Raw genomic sequence first — 12,576 nt, 5'->3', positions numbered from 1 at the left:
AAATTAAAAACTGCCTCATGTTATGAGTCTTCCTTTGCAATATTGTTTTGTAAATTAATGTTTCAATAAAACGTAATGTGCTGTGCAGCTTAGAATGATCTCTAAATCTAGTAAAAAAAAAATTAAAATGAATCGAATGCACTGCAGATTACATGAGATGAGGCTTATTCGCGTGTGATATTGCTGGACTTTGTAAACAATGGAATTTGGTCAAATTTTCATTCTTATTATAAAAAGAAAGATATTCCTTACAAATACTGTACTATTTTTAAAAATCAGTAGTATCTTCATTTGAATTAATATGAGACGTTCGTGTGTCTCTATAATGTCCTAAAAGATGCGCCGTAGTAGCTGTAAAACGGCAGCTTGTGTCGCAAAAGTCGTCCAACTGCAGGCAGAGGTCACGTCAAAACATTCAGGTAGTGGTCATTTTCAAGGTTTTTCTACACTAAACCTCTGTTTGATTGCTTCGGCACTTGATAATCTCGCTTTACATCAAAGTATGACGTTTAATGGTGAAAAGATGTCGTTAATGTGTTAGTACACAGCGTACCTGTATTTTACGAAGCTATTAGCTAGCTAGTCTGGTGGGAAATAGAACCTTTTCTGCTGTTTGTCGAGTTTATTAATGATATATCGTTCAGTTACGTTTGTAGTAAAATATTTTATTTACTAATGTATTGCTAAATCACTTTGCCATTATAAAAACATTACTTAACATTGCTTTACAAATATATTTTACGTGGAAAGCGATGCGTCCTGAATTGGCTTTGGCTTATTTCTTTTTTGGAACGTCTGGTTGCAATAAAGTATCTCAGGATAAACCTGGATTTGTTAAGAGTCATTGATGGAATACCCTCAATATTGACATGATTTATGTCACTCTTTGAATGATCAATAATACACCCTGTAACAACAATTGTTTACTTGCAGCATGGGAGGGGACCATGGACACAGCAAAGTGTCTTTGCCTGACTGGAAGCAGTGGAAAGTTGAGGGAACACCAATGGAATTCACAAAACAGAGATTAGCAGCCAGAGGTCTGAAGGACCCATGGGCACGGTCAGTATTACTTTGTGTGTACCAAAAGTATATAATTTATATTCCTATAGCAATACATATTTTCCTCTTTCTCTGTAGTAATGAAGCATGGAGATATGCGGGTGGCTTCTCTCGTGCTGTGACTTTGTCCGAGGTTCTTCTGAGAGGATTCAAGTGGGGCTTTGCTGCCTTTACTGTTGCTTTGGCTGTAGAATATACACTGTTCCCACCCAAAAAGGGAGGCCACTGAAGTTTATCTTTGTTCCTCATCCCCAGATCACATAATGGAAACTTAAAATATATTCTGTAAATTTCTGTTTATTAAATGTTTTTGATGACCATTTGGCACACTTTTCTTGGTTGGGCTTTACAGTATTAATTATAAAATTAATTATTCCCTCTAGTTAATCTTGCTTTCTTTTCCAGCTAAACTTTCTGAAGCATACTTTAAAAGCTTTGATTATAATTATTGTAATAAGCAGTGTGACAGTCAAAAGGAATGTTATGACATCCAGGCTGAAGTACTGAATCCAGTTAAGCTCATGCGCAGCAGCTTTGAGGTGTTTTGCCCCTTTGTGTTTCATCACATACTCTGTCCAGTACACAGATAGCTCTAGTGGATCAACAGGATGGTCATTGTGAATTGCCGACAGCTTCTGTAAGTTCTCCTTATATCTAAATGTAAATTGCAAATTGATAAATACAACAAATTGCAATTGATACAATTTTCCTGAAAAGATATCTTACTTTGGATTGTTGATAACCTCCTTTAGTCCATGTACAAGGATTTCAGTAGTGATGGTCTGTATATTCAACACAACCCCTGCTCCTTTGGATGCTAACCTCTGTGCATTGTCAGGTTGTTCTGCATTTAATGGCATCATTAGCATAGGAACTGCATGGCAGAGTCCCTCAAACAGGCCATGTGAGCCAGCGTGTGTTATGAAAGCTCGAGCCCCTGGATGTGCTATGATAAAAAGGTAAAACAATTATTGACATAAAAACATTGAGGTGTTAATATTTTAGAAATATCAAACCTAGTAAGTCATTCTGGGGCACCCACTTCATTAACTTTACATTTTTAGGGACATTTTTGGGAACTGACCCAATGTACCTCCATATGACCTATAAAAAAATGATATAAAATTGCTATCTGTTCCTATTAGCAAATGTTACTATGCATATTTATGCCTGTTTTTTTTTACTATTATTTTTTTAAATTCATTTTCATGTACCTTTTGAGGAATTTGTTTAAACGCATCAAAGAAAATTATTCTGGTTTCCTCTGGCATATTAGTCACCATTGTACCAAAGGTCATCACTACAAAACCATGCTCTCCTGAAACCCATGGTTGGAGATCCTAAAAAAAAATCAAGACAATTTTCACAGTATTGTAGTTTATTTTATTTTATGTTTTACACTGAGATTAAATACACTTACATCTGGCAGAGGATTTCTTACTTTACAATTGATACCACCAACAAGAACCATATTTGGCATGAGAGGACGAGGAAACTCCAATGTGAAGTCAAGTCTGTATTGAAAATACATGATTTTATACTTGATGTGTATTTACCTAATCTAAAACATGGATAACTATTTTATATGCCAACTTTCAGCCTGTGTGTACAATACCTTAGCAGCCAGATGTCAGAGTCAGACAGAATTTCGGCCACAGTTAGATCCTCACCAAGAAATTCAGAGGTTAATTGCTCAAAGTGCCAGTAGAGCAAACGGCACAGCAATGGTTCCAACATGGCCACCTGTAGGTCACAGGTAATTTAAAACAGAACAATTCATTGAGTCAGTTGCACACATTAAACTAACTATTTTGTCAGACATAACATGGAAGTTAGTAGCAATAAAGTGTTTATAAAATATAAACATTTCCACTTACTATAGTGTTAATAATTCTTTGCTTGAAGCTCATTTTGTCTGTGTATCCAGTGAAGAGGCGAGGCACAAATGAAGGTGGAGAGGGACAGACAGCAGACTTAAAATCCAATGAACACGGTATGCCTCTTAGTAGATTTATAGTGGGGAGACCTGGACATCAACTGTAAATACTGGTAAATCTACACACCATTACAAAACATTTTAAACAACAAACACAACTTGCCAAATTTACGAGCCATTATTGATCCAGTTGGAACCATAGGATCTGTCAGCACAGCATCAAAACCCTGAGCAAAAAAATCTGTTAAAATGACTATCAATTGTATTCATACATATTTAATGAATTTAATTCATTAAACAGTGGCTGCATTTTCTCATTCACCATATTACTTGTTTTGACAGTTGCTTTTGACTATAAACTGTTTTGTCTCTGCTTATGCAAGTCAGGGGCAAGACTATTTGTTAAAAAGAAAGAAAAAAAAAAGAAATTGTCCCTGTCCCAGCTCTAAAATGATAGTAAATGATGAAAGTAATACTTTAGACTCTATTGTAATTATTCATGCAGACATCCACAGTTACGTTTATGTGCAAAGTAAACTCAATACAAACTCAGTGACAAACAGCTGAACAAATCATGCTTATAGGTGTTGTGAGTTAGGTTAATCCCACACTTCTTCATTCATTCACTCACTTCATTCATCACAACTTTGTCTCACCTGTTCTTGAAGATGAGAGATGAGTGTATTGTTGAACAGAAGGCTCTCTGCTGTGTCTAAAAGGAATCCTCTTATTCTCTGAAACTGTGTTATCCTCTTTCTCACCTTCTCCATAAAGGACTGCATGTCTTTACTCATCACATTGGCGTTTCCTGACATCACTGTATCAATATAAGCCTTGTCGTATGGGACAGGGAAAGTGACAGTCTGGTAGTGTTTCCCTGGACCCATACGGATACTGATCTCCGGCATTACAACTGTCACCTGGTGTCCACGACGACCCATTTCCTGAGCGATTGCTTTCATGCCTACCCAGTGACTTCCATCCATTGGGATCACCAAAAGTTTACCCAGGAAAGGAGTAGAGCTGGTGGACACATTGCTTGAAAGCACTTTGTCCTCTGCCATGTTCAGTAACACATACACTAACAGAGCTGCTCTCCACATTGTTGCCTTCTTCTTTGGGTAGAGCAGGTCCCAGCTATGACTAGAAAATGTAGGGGAAAGATTATTTTAAAGGAAGAACTACACCCTCTTTGTTGAAGAAAGTCTCACCTTTACTCTAGGAAATTCCTTTGTGAATGAGCTTAGAGTGTATTTGTATGTGTCCAAAGTCCTAAGAGCCGATAGACGCAATCATAGTCAATCACTAACAACAAGCCAATGCTGTGATGACTGCAAAACCTGTGTATGTGTGTACTGTTAGATATTATTAAATGCATATGGGTATCCACAATACAGGAGTTAAATGGTTGGAAAGACCTCTACTTTTAAATGCTCACTGTGTGATCTGTATGTATGATTAATGCCAAGTAACAGAAAGGGAAAACTTTTGTAGTGTTGCTGTTACTGATATCAATGTGTAATTTTATGTGGACTAACAGGCCACATCCGTGAGAGGCGAGACCACTCACATGAAGAATGCATGTTTTTGAAGTATTTCCCTAGACTAAATGCAAGATGCAAAGTCTGTGGCAAACCTTCTACCAGAAAAGCGACATAGTAAACTAAAACGTCATGACACATATATATAATAACTTAACAGTACTTACTACATGAGGAGCCTTGAACAGTGAGTCACGGATCTATTAAAATCCACTGTTGTACTGGGTTGTGTCCAGATACGTGATATTGTTATACATGGTGTTACCAGCAGAGGGCATGGTGATTGGGGTGGGACTTCCTGAGAGACAGTAAAAAAAGAAAAAACATTAAAAAAGTTCGAGCATGAGCTCTTTGGTTCATAAAAAAATGTCTCGTCATTTTTATTATTATGAACAACACATGGTACCAGGAGTAGTGATGGGCAGATGAAGCTTCATGAAGCATTGAAGCCTTTTATCCAATTGGTTCACTCTGGTGCAAAGCTTCCTGAAGCTTCATTTGCTCTAGTAGGACATCTACTGGATGCAAAAAATATCAGTTGACATGAATTTGAAGTGTGTTGCATTTTGCAGAAAGCCTGTGAATAAAACTGTCAGCAAAATAAAGAAGTATGCAAAACATGTATATTGTAGTGATGTATACTGTGTGTGTATATATATAAATATATATATAAATATAAATACTTTTATATATATATATACTGGCAGTATGGAAAATTATTATTTGGAAATTATGAAAAAGCTAATGATCATTTACAGTGAGGCGAGGGTGGTTGGGGTTGGAGTATGGACAGTGATTGTGCATTTGTAACGTTGGGTGATTATGGTTCAGGGGACACATCATTGGTTTTTATTTAAAAACAACAGTTTCTCCACTGTGGCAGGTCTCAGGCGATTTCTTTTTTTTGACAATATTTCTCCTGCTTTCGAAAACACCCGCTCACAGGGCACAGATGAGGCAGGCGTACACAAGAATGCCACTGCTAATTTATATAAATGGCGATAGACATATTTCTGTCTCTCCCAGTATTGAAGGGGGTCCTCCAGCCTTCCAATAATTGGCTCCATCATGTACCGTTGGACCTCAATATTTGCGTCTGCTATTACATTTTGTGTTTGTGTCTGCCTGACTCTGTCATCCAGGCGACACCACAGGTTGTTACCTAAGAAATAAGAATTGTTATTGTTAGAATATGTATTTTTTGTGAGTTTAAACTGTCTCCAAACTTCCAAACTCTCACTGATCGCAACAGTCGTGCAACAGTTTTGTTCAAGATGGAGACGTTGAGGCCACTGGAGGGATTGAAACTTGTGGGTAATGTGGACGGCAACTGGCGGTCCTTCAAGCAGCAGTTCGAGCTGTGCCTCGCTGCTTTGGGATTAGAGTCAAAATCCGACGCCAGGAAAATTGCTTTACTACTCACCGTGGTTGGTCCCCAAGCCATAGAAGTCTTCAATACATTTGAATATGAACAGGCTGACGATAAACAAAAATATGATAAAGTCATCGAAAAGTTTGATGCTCATTGTTCACCACAGAAAAACAATGTTTATGAAAGATACGTGTTTCGGTCGCGTGTACAACAACTCCGAGAGACTTTTGATAGCTTTATCACGGATTTGAAGCTAAAGGCACAGTCATGCGAGTTTGGAATTCTGAAAGACTCTATGATTCGTGACCAAATTGTGTACGGCATTCATGATACACGGACAAGGGAAAGACTGCTGAGAGAGGCAAAGTAGCTGTAGTCCAAAAAAAAAAATTTAAAGAAATGTGACTCAAAACAGAACCTCAGACGTAAAATTCTCCTGCAAACGTTGTGGTAGCAAACATGAGCCCAGGCAGTGCCCTGCTTATGGCAAGAAGTGTGCAAAATGCAATGGTAAAACTCACTTTGCAAAACAATGTCTAGCAAAGGGCAAATCCAAATCAGTCCGACTAGTTGAAGAAACTGACCTGAGTGAGACTTTCTTTGTGGGTATGGTGTCATGTAATTGTACAGATCCCAATGAAAAAGCGGAAAATGACAAGTACCCAGACAGTGAAGACACTTGGATTGTGTCACTCCCAATAAATGGAGCATTAGTAGCACTAAGGATTGATAAAGGGGCGCAAGCGAACTTAATCAGCACGACAGAAATTTGTGCCATGAAAGAAAAGCCCAAAATAATCAACAAAAGAGTGCTTCTAAAAGATTATAATGGAAAGTCCATTGAAAGCAGAGGTCAGTGCAGACTCAAAGTGACAGTGAAGAACAAAGATTATTGTAGGAGCTATTTGCTTATTTTGTTGATTCTAAAATGAGTTTATTATTTTAGTTTGTTTAGTTAGTTTACTAATTTTGGTTTTGTTAATTTGTATAATATATTTTTGCTATGTTAATATTATTCTTGCTAATTTCTTGGTCTAAGTTGGTATTATTTACGTTTGCACCTCTTTTTGTTTTTGGTTTAATTTGGGTCACCTAGGGGATAAAGGAGGATGGTACACATGGACCAGAGTGCACCTGGGTGGGTCTATGGTTTTTTACCAGTCACGAGGAGGGGCAGCAGGAGTAGACCTTAAACATGTATTCCTTGTTGCTTGCCAAAAAACTGAAAAATAAATCTTGGAAAATCATCTCTAGTCATGGACATTGATTTGTACTGCGTAAACCACATACCCATGGTGCCCAAAGGTGTTTATTTGAGTTATGTTTAGTTCTGAGTTTGCTCACGCTTTTGTTTGTTACTTTTATTTGACAAATAGTCAATAAAATTATCACATACTGTTTACTATTGTACCTAAGGGCCGTGAGTTGTTACTTAGTTGGGCTACTTCAGAGAAACTAAAACTAGTAAAGAGAGTCCACCACATCAGCTTCTTACCAGATACACAATCAGTTGACTGACTATTGTACAACAGTATCAGGATGTGTTCAAAGGCTTGGGATGTCTCCCATATACTTACAAAATCCAACTGAAAGAAGATGCAACACCAGTGATTCATGCACCAAGGAGAGTTCCAGCACCACTTCGACACTGCCTTAAAAAGGAACTGGACAGGATGTGTCAATTACAAGTCATAACAAAGGTGGAGGAGCCGACAGAGTGGGTAAACTCAATGGTGTGCATGAACAAAAAGAACAAAACCAAAGAACTGAGGATTTGCATGGACCCTGGTGATCTAAATCAAAACATTAAACGTGAACATTACCAGATTCCAAAACGTGAGGAGATTGCGAGTGAAATGGCTGGAGCCAAGTACTTCTGAAAGCTGGATGCGGCCCAGAGATTCTGGCAAATAAAGCTGGATGATAAAAGCTCCAAATACTGCACTTTCAACACTCTTTTTGGCAGGTACAGGTTTTTGAGAATGCCATTTGCAATAATCTCTGCTTCTGAGATCTTTCATCGTGCTATGGACAATATGTTAGAAGGACTTGAGGGAGTTCGCTGTTATGTAGATGATGTTGATGATCTGGGGCTCCACTCTACAAGAACACAATGAAAGACTGAAAAAAGTACTTCAAAGGATACGTGAAAACGGACTGAAACTGAATCGTGTTAAATGCGAATTTGGTGTACAGGAAATAACATTTCTTGGAGATAAACTGTCAGCTAGAGGCATTGAGCCAGATGAGGGAAAGATTAAAGCTATACTCAACATGCCTCGTCCCACAGATAAGAAAGGTGTGCTCAGAATCATAGGGATGATCAACTTCATTGGGAAGTTTATACCCAATCTGTCAGTGAAAACATCAGCCTCGAGAGAGCTATTTCTCAACTCCATAGAGTTCAAGTGGACAAGCAGACAAGAGAGTGAGTGGAACATGTTAAAAAACACACTCACAACTGCTCCACTGCTAGCCTATTATGATCCTACTAAAAGACTTAAGATTTCAACTGATGCATCAAAAGATGGACTCGGAGCTGTCTTATTGCAAGCAGATGGTGAAAATTGGAAGCCAGTAGCATATGCCTCTAGGTCCATGACTAAAACTGAGACCAAATATACTCAGATTGAAAAAGAATGTCTTGGGTTAGTTTTTGGGCTAGAAATATTTCACTGTTATGTTTATGGCCTTCCCACTTTCACATTTGAGACAGATCACCGTCCGCTGGTGTCCATCATAAAGAAAAACTTGAATGAGATGTCACCAAGAATTCAGCGCCTCATCATGAAACTACAAAGGTATGATTTTGACTTAATATACACACCTGGTAAGCATTTAGTGTTAGCAGATGCACTTTCACGAGCACCAGAGCTGAACTTCATGGATATAACTGAAGAAGAAGTGGAGGAACATGTAAACATGATTGTTGAGTCCCTACCAGTGTCTGATACCAAGTCAAAACAAATAAGTGAAGAAACAGCGAAAGACGCAGAACTACAAACTGTAATAAAACATATTCAGAGTAGTTGGCCAAAAGGGTCATGTCCAAAATATTACCACATCAGATCGGAGCTCAGTGTATTAAATGGACTGTTGCTGAGAGACCAAAGGATTGTGATTCCTCACAGTATGAGAATAGACATTATGCAGAGGATACATGAGGGACACTTGGGAATTGAAAACTGCAAGAGACGAGCCAGAAACACCGTATACTGCCGGGCATCAATAAAGACATTGAAGACATGATTGGAAAATGTGAAACATGTCAAAAGTACCAGAACAAGCAGGCGAGGGAACCCATGTTGATTCCAGATCTGCCAACTGCACCTTGGAAGAAAGTGGGAACAGATTTGTTTCATTACAATGGAAAAGACTACTTGTTGGTGATTGATTATTACTCCAACTACCCTGAAATCGCCTTGCTTACAAGCACCACTGCAACCAGTGTCATAACACATGTCAAATCCATTTTTGCCAGACATGGGATACCAGAGACTGTAATAAGTGACAATGGTCCCTACTACAACTGCAAAGAATGGCTGCAGTTCTCAGTGCAGTATGGTTTTCATCATGTGACCTCCAGTCCTCAGCATGCACAAGCCAATGGGAAAGTGGAAAAGGGTGTGCATATTGTCAAGCAGCTTCTGAAAAAGGCAACAGACAGCAAATCAGATCCGTATCTTGCTCTTTTAAGCTACAGGACTGCTCCTCTTCAGTGTGGTCTATCTCCAGTAGAACTATTGATGAATCGCAAGTTACCCACGACCTTACCTTGCTACACAGAGATCAAACAGAACAAAGAGATACAAACAAAACTGGACAATCTCAAACAGAAGCAAAAGCACTATTATGATAAAGCTACCAAAACACTCTCACCACTTGCAAAAGATGATGTTGTGAGAATCGAAGATCAAGATGCATGGAACAGAAAAGCAACTGTTCTCCAGGAAGTTGGATCTAGGTCATATGAAGTAAGAACTGAGGATGGAAACATTCTCAGGAGAAACCGTTGAAACCTTCTCAAAATCAAAGCACACTTACCAGAAACCTGTGATGATGCACAGCGTAAGGATGCTGTGTCACCTCCAAACACAGTGCCTCAACTGAAATCAAATGGACATGAACAATCAAATGATGTTACCTTAGCGTCACCTGCCTTAAGAAGATCTGAACGTCATATTAAGAGACCTGTCAGACTTGATTTATGAATCTATAGACTAGAGATGTGTTAATGTTATGGATCTATAGAATGCAAAGATGAGTTGTTCTAAAAAGCTTGGTTTTATTTACAAGCACATTGAATGTTAAAAAAAACAAAAAAAACATTTTCTTTTGTTTATTCTGATCCATTCTAACTTTAAAGAAGAGAGGATGTCCTGATACGTGATATTGTTATACATGGTGTTACCAGCAGAGGGCATGGTGATTGGGGGATAGGGAGATAGTAGAAAAAGAAAAAGAAAAAGAAAAAATTAAGTGCGAGCATGAGCTCTTTGGTTCATTTTTATTAATATGAACAACACAGGTTGTAGTTACAGCCCCGGTCCGATAGATGGACCTAGTTTGACGTTATTTCTGAATAGAAACAAAGCAGAGGAAGCACGGAGAAGCAGCAGCGCGCCAATCTCAGGTGGCGGTGGCGGAACATCTTTACAGACTCGGGCCAGGCCACACTGAACCCGAGCCCACGGCACCGATCCATTAGCTGAGCACACGTTCGCTCTGGAGCCTGGTACGCTGCCAATCTCCCACTTGTCGCTAACCTATTTGTGATCATAGTAGTTTTTAACATGTCAGAAAACGGCAGCTGTGAATCAGATGGGTCAGAGTAAGTTTTTGGATAACTAAATGTATGGATTTCTACCTTTTATTGCTGTTAAGGCCGACTTTAGCTAGTTTATTTTCGGTTAAATCGCGTACGGTCAATGTTAATCTAATCGATCATAACTACAACGACACGCCCCTATGGTAACGTTTGTTTTGTTTACCAAACAAAATAACCACGTAAATTTTCTTTCAATGGGACTCGTTTAACCCCTGAATCTATTAAAATAACCATACATTTTAACCATACTATGGTTTTAATCCAATTTTCTTCGTTCACAACCATTTTATGTAATTTTATGCGAGCCAAGGTTTACTTTGTATTTACGGAGGAAAGTTTGTCTCTTATGTTATTGTTTTTCAGCCTGGGAAAAGATAAGTCAGATAGCTTGGAGTCTATGATGCATATGTTTTCCATAAAGGTAGAATACTACAGGTGAGCTTTTGGTACAAGTTCTGAATGCAGTCAGATTGTTTTTTATGTCAGTAGAGCAACTTCAGAAATGTAAGTCAAATTTTCAGTTATTCAGTGTTTCTTTTCCAGATTGCTTGAATATTCTGTGAAGTGGAAGGACCCCATGAATCCAAAGCGAAACTGTAATCGGCCTAAAACCTTAAAAGACCAAGACAGCCCAAGTGAAGACTCTATACAATGCAAGACAGAGGGAAAGAGGCAGCAAAAAGAGAGGAAGAAGGCACAATCTGGCAAAACAGTGGCTGATGTGGACAAGCAGACCATCAATGACATCTTGGACCTCATTGACAGAAGTCATGAGAATCTGCCTGAGGAGACCAGCCCATGGGTGGAGGTGGCAGATGATGGGGTTGACCAATCAGACGATGACCAGGTCTCAGTCAGCAGCATCACGTCAGGACCGTCCAGCAATTATGACCCCTGTGTTGACAAACCACTGACCCTATGTTCAGCCTGCCACAAACTTCAGCAGAAGGCGAAGAGGATGGCCCCTCTCAAGCACAAACTGTTGGGCACCAGTAAGCACATGTTTATTTTCCTTTTGTTTAAGGCATAGATTTAGCAGTGCTAATGTTTTGTGTTGTTATTTAGACCCCAAATCTCTCACATGTGACCAATGGATTCTTCTCAAACCGTGGAGAAGCAAAAAGAAACCTGACGGCAAGAGGTAAGTAACATAAATATATCACTGCCTCATACAGCTGCTGGATGTATGACAATGAATATTTTTGATAATTTGCCCTTTTTCCATTTTGCAGGAATGTTTTGGGTCTTGTGCAGTTCATCCACAAACTACGAGTGGTGAAAAAATCCATGAAAAAAAAAAAGATGCCGGCTGAAGATATGTGCTCAAGACAACATGTATTTTTACAAAGGTGATATATTCACAAAGCAATAGAAAAAAAATATAATTTATTTCAAGTATGAGATGTAAAGATTATTATTTTTTGATTCATTAGAAATCTTCACTGCGTCAAAAAGCCAATAATGAAGGAGAGAAAGAAGAACCGGAAGAAGAGGGCTCGAGAAGACTCTCAGGGCACACGTGTGGCAAAACAGAAACGTACCCACAAAAACCAACCAATCAGCCTAAATCACAATACTGTGCCAAGACGAAATGGCTTCACTCACAACTACAGTTTTGATCCTATGAGCAGTCACTGCAGCATCTTGTCTCAAAGTGGTCCAGACGACTCTGATGTGACATTCAGGTTGCCCCCCTTGGACAGTTTTAAGGAGTTCCCAAAACAAACCATCTCTAAAAGAGGAGGAGGATTCAGAGACTTATTGGCCCAGCTGCGAGGCAACAACAGCATGATCATCAAAGAGACTCGGTAGTGAGGTGACCCCCACATGCCTATTA

At 38.9% G+C, this 12,576-nt stretch overlaps 3 protein-coding genes across 8 annotated transcripts; 2 read left to right on the top strand and 1 right to left on the bottom strand.

Moving 5' to 3' along the window:
- The first annotated feature begins 330 nt into the window (after positions 1–330).
- ndufb3 (NADH:ubiquinone oxidoreductase subunit B3) lies at positions 331–1,382 on the top strand. Of its 2 annotated transcripts, none has more exons than XM_020939476.2 (3): positions 331–419; positions 934–1,062; positions 1,141–1,382. In XM_020939476.2, exons 2-3 carry the CDS (start codon positions 935–937, stop codon positions 1,289–1,291), a joined length of 279 nt encoding a protein of 92 aa, XP_020795135.1. In that variant the 5' UTR covers positions 331–419; position 934; the 3' UTR covers positions 1,292–1,382. The 2 variants fall into 2 exon arrangements, with proteins under 2 accessions (XP_020795135.1, XP_020795136.1); XM_020939477.2 differs by lacking the exon at positions 331–419 and adding an exon at positions 426–500.
- Positions 1,383–1,445: 63 nt separating this feature from the next.
- LOC110173467 (UDP-glucuronosyltransferase 1A1-like) lies at positions 1,446–4,290 on the bottom strand. Of its 2 annotated transcripts, XM_020939475.2 has the most exons (10): positions 4,210–4,269; positions 3,655–4,141; positions 3,162–3,225; positions 2,940–3,088; positions 2,678–2,805; positions 2,483–2,576; positions 2,277–2,402; positions 2,079–2,166; positions 1,789–2,008; positions 1,446–1,716 (listed from the first exon to the last, which is right to left on the bottom strand). In XM_020939475.2, the coding sequence occupies exons 2-10, from the start codon at positions 4,099–4,101 to the stop codon at positions 1,446–1,448; spliced, it is 1,587 nt and encodes a 528-aa protein (XP_020795134.1). In that variant the 5' UTR covers positions 4,102–4,141; positions 4,210–4,269. The 2 variants fall into 2 exon arrangements, with proteins under 2 accessions (XP_020795134.1, XP_020795133.1); XM_020939474.2 differs by having other exon boundaries at positions 3,655–4,290.
- A 5,840-nt stretch (positions 4,291–10,130) lies between these two features.
- On the top strand, positions 10,131–12,570 carry si:ch211-227n13.3 (uncharacterized). 4 transcript variants are annotated; one of them, XM_055151550.1, is made up of 6 exons: positions 10,131–10,742; positions 11,103–11,174; positions 11,283–11,731; positions 11,805–11,880; positions 11,972–12,088; positions 12,173–12,570. In XM_055151550.1, the coding sequence occupies exons 1-6, from the start codon at positions 10,705–10,707 to the stop codon at positions 12,549–12,551; spliced, it is 1,131 nt and encodes a 376-aa protein (XP_055007525.1). In that variant the 5' UTR covers positions 10,131–10,704; the 3' UTR covers positions 12,552–12,570. The 4 variants fall into 4 exon arrangements, with proteins under 4 accessions (XP_055007525.1, XP_055007527.1, XP_055007526.1 ...); XM_055151551.1 differs by having other exon boundaries at positions 10,137–10,646; XM_055151552.1 differs by lacking the exon at positions 11,103–11,174 and having other exon boundaries at positions 10,135–10,742.
- The last annotated feature ends 6 nt before the right edge of the window (positions 12,571–12,576 follow it).

This window comes from Boleophthalmus pectinirostris, unplaced genomic scaffold, assembly GCF_026225935.1.
Source record: "Boleophthalmus pectinirostris isolate CB_2022bp ecotype Guang Dong unplaced genomic scaffold, ASM2622593v1 HiC_scaffold_16, whole genome shotgun sequence".
Taxonomy (NCBI): domain Eukaryota; kingdom Metazoa; phylum Chordata; class Actinopteri; order Gobiiformes; family Gobiidae; genus Boleophthalmus; species Boleophthalmus pectinirostris.
This window is presented reverse-complemented; position numbering and strand designations above follow the sequence as displayed.